This window comes from Alligator sinensis, unplaced genomic scaffold (genome assembly GCF_000455745.1).
Source record: "Alligator sinensis unplaced genomic scaffold, ASM45574v1 scaffold436_1, whole genome shotgun sequence".
NCBI classification, from domain to species: Eukaryota; Metazoa; Chordata; order Crocodylia; family Alligatoridae; genus Alligator; species Alligator sinensis.
The window spans coordinates 541,280-553,799 of NW_005842172.1; the positions used below are offsets into that span (position 1 = coordinate 541,280).

Below are 12,520 nucleotides of genomic sequence, written 5' to 3' on the forward strand. Positions count from 1 at the left end.
AATGGCACTTTATCGTGCATCAGCAGATGCATGACGAATAGGTCCAAGGAAGTGATACTTCCCCTCTATCGGGTGCTGGTCAGACCGCAGTTGGAGTACTGCGTGCAATTCTGGGCACCGCAATTCAAGAGGGATGCAGATAACCTGGAGAGGGTCCAGAGAAAGGCCACTCATATGGTTAAGGGCCTGCAGACCAAGCCCTATGAGGAGAGACTAGAGAAACTGGACCTTTTCAGCCTCCGCAAGAGAAGGTTGAGAGGCAACCTTGTGGCTGCCTATAAGTTCATCACGGGGGCACAGAAGGGAATTGGTGAGTATTTATTCACCAAGGCACCCCTGGGGGTTACAAGAAATAATGGCCACAAGCTAGCAGACAGCAGATCTAGATTGGACATTAGGAGGAACTTCTTCACGGTTAGAGTGGCCAAAGTCTGGAACCGGCTTCCAAGGGGGGTCGTGCTCTCCCCTACCCTGGGGGTCTTCAAGAGGAGGTTAGATAACCATCTAGCTGGGGTCATCTAGACCCAGCACTTTTTCCTGCCTATGCAGGGGGTCGGACTCGATGATCTATTGAGGTCCCTTCCGACCCTAACATCTATGAATCTATGGTCCTGCTGTGCCCTGGTGTTCCTGCTTGCCCCGACTCAGGAGGCATCACTGCATTCTGGGATGCTGGAGAACGTCAACTTGGGTGGAATAGCTGTCTGGAATGGCCACACCTTAATGGAACAGGAGCAAAATTAGGTGGATTAGAGATAATTCTGCCCTGGAGTGGTGTAACTTTAAAGTGAATAACAAGTGCTTTAAGCCACCTGAAAGGTGTTAATGTGCACCTAATCCCGGGGTTAAGAGCTCCAGAAGCCACCTAAATTCACTGTGTAACAAGGCCCATTTTTGAAGCTGCTGTCATTCATCCTAGATCACAAAACCATCTCTGTCTATTCTATCTACTGTGGGAAGTAATTAAACTCTCCTGTCGTATTTTATCTATCACTATTAGAGTAACAGTGATTTGGAGGTTCATCACACAGGTCAGAACTGAAGTTATTTTAGGGTTAAAACCTTTAAATATTGCTTCTGAAATTCTCTGTATTACCAATGAAAGTTTGTGACAACAAGGTGAATCATCAGCATCTGTGTGATGGCCAGAACCAAAAGGGTTAACGAGCAAATTCTAGCAAAAAAGAAATCTGCTTTTTGAGAGTATTTGATAAAGGCACATTATGAAACTGCTTTCTGTAGATGTTTCCAGCCTGTCTGAAGTATAACCTGTAACGCTATATATAACTGTTTATGTCAACCAAGAGACTGGCATAAGTTTTAAAAAGCAGAACTAAAAAATTACTAAAAAACTGCAGACTTAGGTGATTTAATAAATTTTTGCTTAAAGGTCAAAAAGATTAACAAACCTAACCACAAGGTATAATTAACATATCTTAAAAAAATTCAAGTAGGATAAACTTGGGCAGGAAATATGCTAATCTCAGACCCCAAAGTGATGATGTGTGATTTGCTTATTGGGTAAACCCAAGCTTGGGCAGTAACCTATTATAATGATTTCTAACACCTTTTTTAACCCCATAGGGTAACACCTATAGGGTAAGATTGTGAGTGGCTCTAAAGCCAACAGATTAGCATAAAACAGGATATAAAAGAACATGCACATTAAGTGACCAGCAGGAAGGACGGAACAGAATGATCATTGCTGTTCCATGCCCCCGGATCCCTTACTCCCAGTGTGAGTGAGGACCAGATCCTGACTGAGGGAACTTCGCCGGTATTTCCTCCAACAGCGTGGATCGGGGACGCCTGACTTCGCTGAATCAACTTGACGTTTACCTAACACTGAGGGACTATCGATAAGTTGCTAACCAAGTGGGAACTCTTTGTTAAATTGTCTGTCTGTTTTTATTATCACTGCCAATTTTTAACTTTTATTGTTATGTTGTCTGTTTATTAGCTTAACCTTTTTATTAACTGTTATACGTCTAAACTATATCTTTTGCTGTTATAAGTAAAATTCATTTTTACTGTTGTAAGTGAAACTTGTCATTGTTTCACTCCCAACTTTACCTCCTCAGTCCTGAACCAAACAGGCCAGTGGCTGATACAGTTGCAGTACTCAGTCAGCCTGCAACTAAATTGATACACTCACAGTGCCCAGCTGGCCTGTGACACATCTGCTGACTCATGCTCAAGGGATTATACATTTGCTAGCCATAAAATATATAAATCTGATAGAGATATATAGATATAGATATATTCCTGAACTCATGGCTAGATTTACTTAACCTTCAGGAACCATTATTGATCTAAGGAAATTCTTAGCTTAACAACTATTCAGTTTGGGGTTTTTTGTTCACTATAGAAGTCTTGGTGTGTCTACACAAGACACTATGTTGCCGTTACAATGAACTATGGAGACAGTGTTGGTGGGCACAAACAGTGATGCCGATGATACTGCACAGTAGGGTTGGAAATGACCCGTGCGCCACCAGGATTGCAGTAATGGCATTTGCTGTACAGTCATTTAGTACTTGCGAAAGCTAAGAAAGTACTAAATAACTGCGCAATAACAACAGTGCATTTGGGTGCATATGTAGACATGCCCTCAGTGTCTTAAAGCAGAGTTCTGTTCTGAAAAGTGAATTTACAAAAGCAGCACTATGGAGTTTTATAGTGATTGTCTCTCCCTATAAAATTTGTTCATTTGACTTAGATCCAAAATGTTTTCTAATTCCAAGTCTTACAAACTCAGCTGGGGTTCAACAGCCAAACTTCTCTGAGTGGTAAAGTTTCTACATCTTCGATCTCTTAGTAATAAGTGGACATCTCCAGTGTCTTCACATCATCTGCTTGGTTTCACATGTGCAGACCTAATGCCCTCACTGAGAATATATAGGCATAATTGTCACTATAGTTTGAAGGTTATGAAGACTGCAGAGATGTCTGTAAAATAGGAATTCAGTTAACAATTCTGTTGATTTGTGTGTAAGCCAAAAAAAAAAACCTGGTATGCACCTAGGTTACCTGGTCCTCCAGAGCAGACAGCAGAAATTAATAGGAAATATAATCTGCCATTGAGATGCACATGCTCACTTTTTAATATAGAATGGGGTCAGAAAAATGGTCCTTATTTCACTTAGTTTTTCAGAATGAAACTGAGGTCCATGGAAAATTAAACTGAGGTAAATCATCCAGTTCCATATCAACTCTGTGATGCCCATAACAGTATGATGTCCCAAGTTAAATACTTTGATGACAGATAGTTCACTTATGCTAGAAGCTGCTCAGCAAAAAAGTATTTGCTACTGCCTAAGCTGAAGGAGGTTTTCAGGAAAAGGAGGGAAGATGGCAGGTCCCCTGCTGAGAAATGGCTGATGTTGAGTGCTCCCCCTCTCTTTGCTGCTTCTCACTGTCACTGCTGGAGCCCCCAATTTTACCCTTTTTATACACAAATACTACATACAAAAATAGCACTCAAGAGTTAGCCAGTTGCAAAAACTGATTTTCATTGGCTAAAAAAATGGCAAGAAAGTTGAAAATAAATACAAACCAAAGTATAAGTGAACAAGAAATAAAGGAAACATTTATTTTGTCAGGAGTGGCCCCAGGCCCCTGAATTTCCATGGCAGAAGGAAAATTTCTGTCTGCTTTGGCACCAAATGTTGGCAATATTTATGCCCCTTTTAAATGCAGAGGTGTACGAATGCATATGCTGTAAAGGGATCAAATGAGCATGACATTTTTTAAATGGTTAATTTTGCTCTGCATAAAGCAATTACTCTGCTTGTCTGCATGAGTTCAAATTTACAAGCTCAGAGCAGTGTAAAAAAATATAGCTCTCAAATCTGTTCATAAGAAAACAGAGTAGCCTTCATGAAAAGGAGGCCACACCTTCAAACTGTGGCAGGCAACTGTTTAAATTCTGATCCCACTGTTCACAAGCTACTGGGGGATGTAGGGTTAGTATTGTTTGATAGGTGAGCAAAAATCATTTGTGTTCCTTTTCGTAGGGGAAAGTGGTTTATACACTTATGAAAACGGGGCTGCGATTTTGAATGACTGTTTAATTCTTTCATAAAGGCAATCTCAGACTCCCAGGGCTCCCTATTCAGCAAGATATTTTGGTACGTAAGTGTTTTAAACATGTGAATATTACTACTGACTTCATTGGGCTCTTTTGGATGCCTACCATAAGCATATATGCTGAAGAATTTTGCTGAAGCAAAGGCACAAAAATCTGTGGTTGGGTCTCAGGCAGGGTATGCAGTGGGGATCTACATCACTTCTGTGCAAGCATGGGAGGGAAGAATTTAATTTCAACAACCTGGTACAAATGGCTGCTACTTCATTCCTTTCCTGGATGCACCCCACTCACCTATACATATCAGTGCCTCTCTGCATGACACTCTGGAAGGGTTTCTTCATGCTCTAAGGGACCCTGATGAACACTGCAAAGTGCTGGTTCAAGGGAAAGCTATACCTTTCGTAATCATTTTACAGAATCTTGAAAGTCATGTTCTCTAGGGAAAATCCACACTTAACTTTCTGTTCTGGATAGGAAATGTTTACTTCATGACATGTACTTTATTAGCTCTCTGTGTTTAATTGGAGAGCTGGGTGTTCATCAATCCATGTTAAGTCTCTACTTTTGAGAGAGCTGCTGTGCATTAGTTCCTCCACTTAAGAGGTGAAGTATCTCTTCTGTCTGATATTACCTTCATTTCAAATACATTTTGAGCTCGGGATTTGTATTAGTAATTGTGAGGGGGAGTAATCAATATCCAGTTTCAGAGATTCCTTGGGGTCATTCTGGACATAGGGCACAAACCACAGATTCATATTAGGAGAACCAAAGCCACTAAGAAGCCATTTTTTCCAGAATCTTTGTTTTTATCATTTTTTTTTTTTTTTTTTTTCCCCTAGGTTCACTCCATAGCTGTGAAAGAGATTTTTGTCCTGTCTGGAGTAACAAACCTCACATGATAATAGGGACTCAGCACCATATTCTCTTTCAAACAATGTGCCTTATAATATAATGCATAACTTGTTTTTTGAAAGGCAGAATGGCAGAAAAAAAGATCTTTCCTTGACAATACTGGTAAGTAGCTGAGTAGCAGTGGTGAAGGAGCCCAGTGTGCTCATTGTGGAGCACGTGAAGCATTACTTTCACTTACCCCTGGTGGAGGCTTACATTTTCTGATTTATAATGAGAGCTGTAACTCAGAATGATTTCTGCAGAGAGTTCTGAGTTACAACATTACCCCAGACCAAACAGAAGTTCACTCTTGGTTCCAGCAGGGAGGGGAATCTAGCTGCCAGCTTGGAGCCTTTCCCATTGCAATGGCTAGGGCTCTCTGCCAGTGCTGGCTGTTTTTAGAATGGGAGGGGGGGCAGCAGAGGGAGGTCACTTTTGGGGTTCCCCAGCTGGTGCTGAAGAGTAGGGTGGGTGAATTGGAGTCCCCAGTGTGTAAAAGATTGGCATGTGTGGGCCTTGAAAATGGCCTAAGACTAGCCCATGTGGCAGTGTACACATATCCACAGAGTTCTAGCTACCACATGGTAGAGACCCCCTGGACAGGTTAGAATAGAACAGTGATTATCAGTCAAGATGCCACAGCACCCTGGGGTGCCCTGAGGTCATTTCAAGGGTGCTGCAGCGTTAGCACTGTTAGGTGAACAAACATGATTCATAAGATAAACCCAGAGATTTCAAATAGAAATCCTCAGTATTAAAAGCGTTCTGATCTGCTTTGGTTTTTCCGAATTCTTTGCAACAGAAAAATTGCTCTATTTTTTTTATAGTAAAAAAACAAACAAACAAAAAAAAACAACAAGTGAAAAGCTGGTATTTTCTGATGGGTGCCTCGAATCTATCAAAGGGTACCTTGAGTCCACTGAAAAGGTTGAGAACCACTGGAATAGGTTACACTAGAAGGCTGGTGGCTATTTGGATCCTTTTTCCTTTTACAGCATCCCTGCCACTGTTGGTCTTCATGGAACTGAACCAATGGTAGCAGCTGGCCCAGAAGCCTAGCACAGACGCTCATACAAGTTGGCTGGGGCAGCTCATAGGGATGGAACTTCTTTTCCTTAGACTATTATTTACTATTAATAATAATAATATGTTATAGTCATGTTTCATGGCACTTCTTTTTTACCTTTACTGTGTCTTAATCACTGTTTAGCCAGCCCTTTCTACAGAGATACCACTTAGCTGGCTTGTTTTGTCCATTTTTTCCATTGTATATTATTGTACAAAGCAGTGCATTTGAACTATTGATAGTGTATTTTCAAAATACTCATAAAATCAAAATGTTAGAGCAGCTTTTTAATTAAAACCATCTAAATGATGATTTAACAATTTTATGATTTAGCCTTAATGTTCTTGACCTTTTCTCCTACATACATCTCTTTCCTTTCATAATCATTTCCACATAGAGTTAATTTTAATATCACCCCCACTGTAGCTCTTTCAGATAGGCTATCTGAACATATCTGTATTAGCAGGGCTCTGAATAATGTATGAAGCCTTCTGTGATCTCATTTCAGAAGCATCACTATTCTCTAATTTCTGCAGCATTTTTCCTGCTTTCCTCATCTTGGAGGTGGCAGTTTATACATTAACACTAGAACAGCAGAGGGAGATAATACAATCATGTGAAAGTGCTGGAGGAAACAAAACCAAAGAGTCAGGCTCCCTTTTAGAGACAAAGTATTTGGCAGCAGAATTCTCCACTAAATTAGCTTCCCAGTAAATGCATCTCCTAAGCATAACAAGATGTTATGAAACATACCTGGTAATGCATTAATATATGCATGATGTAATCATATATTTCTCCAGCAAGTCTGTTTTCTGGTCGCCAGGGAATAATAACAAATTGAATTCCCAACAACGGCACCAGGATTAAAGTGGCTCTGACGGCTTTCATGTACATGTTGGACTCAGCCCGATGTGTATCTCTTAGCTTTGTCACTAGAACTCGCACAATGTTAAGCAAAAAGAAAAAATTGACCTGCAAGAACAAAAACTTCATCAGTAAAAATTCATATTAATGGCCCCCCTCCTCCTCCCCTCAGCAAACCACAGTTTCCTGGCCTCGTCCTAGCTCAGGGTTGCACTCAGGGTAGCTCATCAGGATTGCTATGAAGACCACATTATGTAACCCTGGGTTCCTTAAAGCACTGGGAGCTACATGTGCAGCTGGTGTGCATTTATTAGGCCTGTGCGAAGCGGCTAGTATACGCTTCAGATTCGGATTCAGACGATTTGGGGGACAGTGATTCGATTTGGTGATTTGAATCACTGTCCTAAATTGATTTGGCTGAATCTGATTTGGAGATTCAGATGCTGCCGAATCACTCAGGCCCATCCCCTGCCTGCTCTCCCAGTCCGGGCAATGGCTGCCCCACCCACCCCAGCTCCCGCACTTGGCAAAAAAAAGCCCCGACTTACCAGGTGCTGCTGGGCGGGGGAGGGTGATCCCCACTGCCCCATGCTGCATGCGGGGGCTCTGCATGAGCCTCCCCAACTCTCCCGCTGCTCCCCCAGCCCCACCATGGTTGCCCTGCCCACCCCAGCTCCGGCCCTTTAAGAAAAAAAAAACTGAGGCAAAACCCCTGCACTCACCGCTTCTGCCAGCTGGGAGCAATCCCCACTGCCCTGCACTGCATGGGGGGGCTCTGCATGAGTCCCCCAAAGCCCTGAGGCCACTGTAGGAGCAATGAGTCTTAGGGTTTTTTTGGGGTTTTTTTTTTTTTTCTTCTTAAAGGGCCAGAGCTGGGGTTGGCGGGGCAGCCATGTGGGGGCTGCAGGAGTGAGGGGGAGCCAGGGGATTTGTGGCAGAGCCCCACCATGCAGTGTGGGATACTGGGGGGCAGCAGGGATTGCTCCCCTGCCTGGCAGGACCCATTAAGTGGGGGCTTTTTTTTAAAGCACTGGCAACTGGGGCAGGCGGGGCAGCTATGGTGGGGCTGGGAGAGCAGGCAGGGGATGGGGCCTGGTAGGGGTCCCCCCCCCCATGGTCCCCTCTCCCCCAGCCTCCCTTCCCCCACCCCCTACTTACCAGCTCTGAGTCCAGCTCCAGCTCCCTGCTGCAGCGGGTGGGGACTGCCCGAATCATCAAAGCTCTCCACATCTTTTTACGAAGATTTGAAGAGCTTTGAACAGATCTGGACCTTTTAATTGGTCCTCTGATTCGATTCGGATTCAGAGATTTGGCCACTGAATTGAGCCGAATCTCCTCCAAATCAAATCATCACCTGAAGCTTCGCACAGCCCTAACATCTATATCAGCTAAGGAACTGTCTCTTACAACTCTCTTTAGGCAATAAGATCTGAGGCCTATAGAGTACTGAGGACTTTGGCCCCAATCTGGGAAAACACTAAATGCATGCTAAATTTTGAGAATGGAGAAATCTCACTGAAGTATATAGTACTATTAGGGATGCACTTAAGAAGGTAGCTAGGGTATAGGAGAACTTACCACTTCGATTGTTGAGCTCAAAGTGGCCCCAGTTGTAGATGCTTAGCTTCCTTTCTGGGGCTGTCCCATGGGCCGTATTTTGCCCGCTCCTATTCTTTATCATGTGCTTACTAGTGCAGAGTTTTATACATGTGCCATACTACCCTTTTTCCAAGGTTTTTTTTAAAAACTGAAATGACTGTATTGTTCTGAGATATGTTTAAATGACATCAATCTATAAGAATATGAAAGAGCATGTCTGGACTTTCTAGCACCATACCACATGACTCATAAGCAGCAGGAAACCATTTCATACTATTGTAGCTACTGAGAAATGTCTCAAAAGCTTTGTATTTGTGCTGTGCTTGAAAAAAGAATAATGAAGAATGATTTGTGTGGCCTCACTTGTAATTAACTGTAATGTTTCCCCCCCCCCCCCCCCCCCCTCTCCCCATCATCACTTAATCTCCACTTTAAAAATTCCTTGAGGCAACTGTGAAAAGTGAATAAAACCTCTACAGCTGTAAAATACTTGGGTCTTCTGAGCCAAGGTAGGTCTTCTGGGGTATGCTGCTAGATCTAGTTCTGATCAGCAAGGAACTGATATCTGATATGTTTTGCAAAAATGGAGTTTTCATGAAGAAGTCACATTGCAAATGGCAGTGTTGCAACCCAGTAACTGTAATGCCCCATTTTAAGGAGAGATGTATGTCTCTATAAATATAGTAGATCTTTTTATTAGGGCAACTGGAATATGTAGTTTTGGAGTTCAGTAACAATGGGGAAGGGTGAGGGGGAGTCTTATATGGCCTTTCCTAGAGCTTGGAATTATGACATCAGAGAAATGTTAGGCTGTTTTAGATAACTGATGCTGGGTACATCTACATGTGCATTAATGTATCGTTGCTATTGTGCATTAAGTTTAGTACCTCTAATATGAGGTACTACATAAATATGCAGTACCTGGTTCTAATGTGCAGTAGCAATGGCGCACGGTCTTTTTGTGCTTAAGCCAGTGCTTAATACGCATAGACTAATTCTACTGCACATTAGTGCTTTAGCATGGTTTTTGCCGTGACATGCTAATGTGCAGTAGAATTAATCTACTGTGCATTAAGCATCTAGTGTAGCTGTGCCCACTGAGAGTGAGTCTGAGGAAGGCATGCTCACTGAGGATTTGTGATTGGTAGATGACTGGTAGAGACGGGACTGATATGTGGTTTTGAAAAAGGCTTCTTTAACTTTTCAGGAGGTCAAGGTCTCTGTACTAATATGGGCATAGCTAGTGACAGGACTGTGGTATTAATGGTTCTGTTTCTCACCTTCTGGTGCATTCACTCAGCTCAAACTGACAGTATTGGAATATAATCATTGAAGGGATGGTTCCACAGTATAGCAGAAATTATATATTTGGGACATCTTTCTTTTTTGCTTATTTGCTTTCTTCTCAACTATTTCTATTCTGTTTTATTCAACTCGGATTCTTATTTCTTTCCCCAGTCTCTTCCCAATTTAGCTCCCTACCATTTTAGCACAGAGAGCTACAAAACCACAATGCTAAATTACAGATTGTTTCTCAGTTCACTCTGCCTCATCTAGCCTGAGACAGATATTTCATTTAAGTGATACAGAATGCAGTATGTTTGTTACAAATAAGAGAAGAGAACGATGGCTGTGATTTTTAAAAGCAGCCAGTGACTTGCGATATTCTGAAGGGGTAACCATCATGAGAAGAGGCTTGATTTTTTTTGAAGGGACTAAGAACCTATTTTCCAAATCAACCCCCTTTTAATGTGTCTCAAGTAGGGCAATCAGAAGTTGAGGCATGGAAAATCTCTAACTGTTTTTGAAAGTTTTGGCCAAGATACTTAAAATACAGAAATATCTGTTCAGTGCCATTTAGCAGCTTTTCCAGGAAGGGTTACTGAATCAACATTATAATCAATAATATTCTTACCAATAAAGCTGCCATTACAGGACCATGGACAATATAGAGCAAGTGAGTGTCAACACTCATCCAGCAGCTGGAAGAAAAATATACCATAAATTCAAAATAAATGGTTAGACTTTATATAAAGCATGCTGAATTCCTTTAAAAATAGACAGAATACTCACTTGTCATTAAAGTACTTGGCTCTGGCAACAGCATGAATGGATGCTGGTACTAAAGGAAACCCTAAAATGATTAAAGGTGTAAGTCAGATTTTGCATTTTTTGGCAGGCATTTCATAGGACACTAAAATAACCTTTCTTCTTTTTAAACCACGTGTAAGTAAATATTCTAAGTTGAAGAAAAACATTACAATTCCATCTGATTTAGGGTCATATGGCCTTGCAATAGAGAGGGGAATAGCTTCTAGATAGTATTGCAAAGCTGCTGTCAGGTGTTCTATGAGTCATTCAGGGGAAAGGGGTGTGACCAGCCAGGACGGGGAGGAGACAAGGAGTCTGAATTTCTATATCCCTTGAGTGACCAGGGATGACAAAATCATGTAAATTAAAGCTAAAGAGGGCAGCAGTAACTTATCCTGCATGGCAGGTCATGGTGCACAAACAAAAGTACAACAAACCAGGCTACCTTTTACAGAGCCAAAGGCACTGGGAAATGTGTGAAGCCAGGAGTTTGGGCGTATCTTCTTTTGGCTAATGCTGCAGATTTCCAGCCACAATTCATTCAGATGGCCCTAATCCATATGTGTATATCATCAGTATGGAGGATATGATATAAATCATGAGACTTTTTATATCCTCACATGACCTCAGGTAAGGGCTCATGTCTTTTGCAATATGAAGGGAGAATACCACTCTTACAGACACTGCAGAGGGCATTTTTTGTGAAAATCCTTCCAAAGGAAACCAGAAGCACAATCTGTAGTGTGCTGAAGGTGTGGTAACCAGCCATGCTGCAATCTTTCCTTTGGTGAGGAGAAACAGAAGTGATTGAAGGAGCAAGGTAGGAGCCTTCTAATCATATGGGGCTTCTTGAGAATTGTGACCCTCTACTTGCATACCTTGGACCTGAACAACATTTTCTATCCCACTCTAGCACTCAGTTTGGTGGCTGAGTTGCCATGTTGCTTTGCTTTGCTTTGCCTTCTTCCTTCCCCCCCCCCCCCCCCCCCGTTCATAGGATCATAGGAAAGTAGGGCTGGAAGGAATCTCACAAGGTCATGTAGTCCAGTCCTGTGCTCAGGGCAGGATCATCCCTGACTGAACCATCTCAGCCAAGTGTTTGTCTAACCTGCTCTTGAAAATTATCAAAGATGGAGATTCCACAGCTTCTCTAGGTAGTTTGTTTCAATGCTTGACCACCTTTTTTGTCAGAGAGTTTTTCCAAAATATCCAATTTAAATTTCCTCTGCTGCAGTTTGAAGCCATTGCTCCTAGTCCTGCCTCCTATGGACTGAGAAAAAGCCCATCTCCATCCTATGATGGCTCTTCAGGAATTTGAAGACTATTACCAAATCCCCAATCAGTTTTGTCTTCAGACTAAATAACCCTAGCCTTTTCCACCTTTCCTCATAAGTCTTACTTCTCAGGCCTCTACGTACTAGGCCTGTGCGAAGCAGCTAGTATGCGCTTCAGATTTGGCTGATTTGGGGGACAAGTGATTTGATTTAGTGATTCTAATCACTGTCCCAAATCAATTCAGCTGAATCTGATTCAGAGATTTGGCTGCTGCTGAATCTCTGAATCACATAGGCCCCATCCCCCACCCACTCTCAATGGCTGCCCCACCTGCCCCAGCTCCTGGATGTTTGGGGGAAAAAAAAAAGCTCCGACTCATTGGCTCCTGTCTGGCAGGAGGGCAATCCCCGCTGCCCCCCCCACTGCCCCATGTCATGTGGGGGGCTCTGCCATGGGCCTCTGAACCCCACCAGCTCCCCCAGCCCCCACATAGTAGTCCTGCCTGCCCTAGCTCCCAGCCCTTTAAAAAAAAAAATCAAAAACAAAAACCTGGGCTCACCAGTTGCTGCCCAGTGGGGGAGCAATCTCCACTGCCCCGCGCTGCATGGGGGGTTCTACATGAGCCCCCTGAAGCCCTGAGGCTG

General features: G+C 42.7%; 1 protein-coding gene across 1 annotated transcript in view; it reads right to left on the reverse strand.

Moving 5' to 3' along the window:
* Positions 1-12,520, reverse strand: part of CALCR (calcitonin receptor) — a 128,837-nt gene that overhangs the window by 25,108 nt on the left and 91,209 nt on the right. Inside the window, exons 7-9 of the mRNA XM_006025900.3 lie at positions 10,584-10,644; positions 10,426-10,492; positions 6,801-7,019 (exon numbers count right to left, since the gene is read on the reverse strand). Of these exons, the coding sequence (XP_006025962.1) occupies positions 6,801-7,019; positions 10,426-10,492; positions 10,584-10,644 (347 nt within the window). The remainder of the gene's footprint in view (positions 1-6,800; positions 7,020-10,425; positions 10,493-10,583; positions 10,645-12,520) is intronic.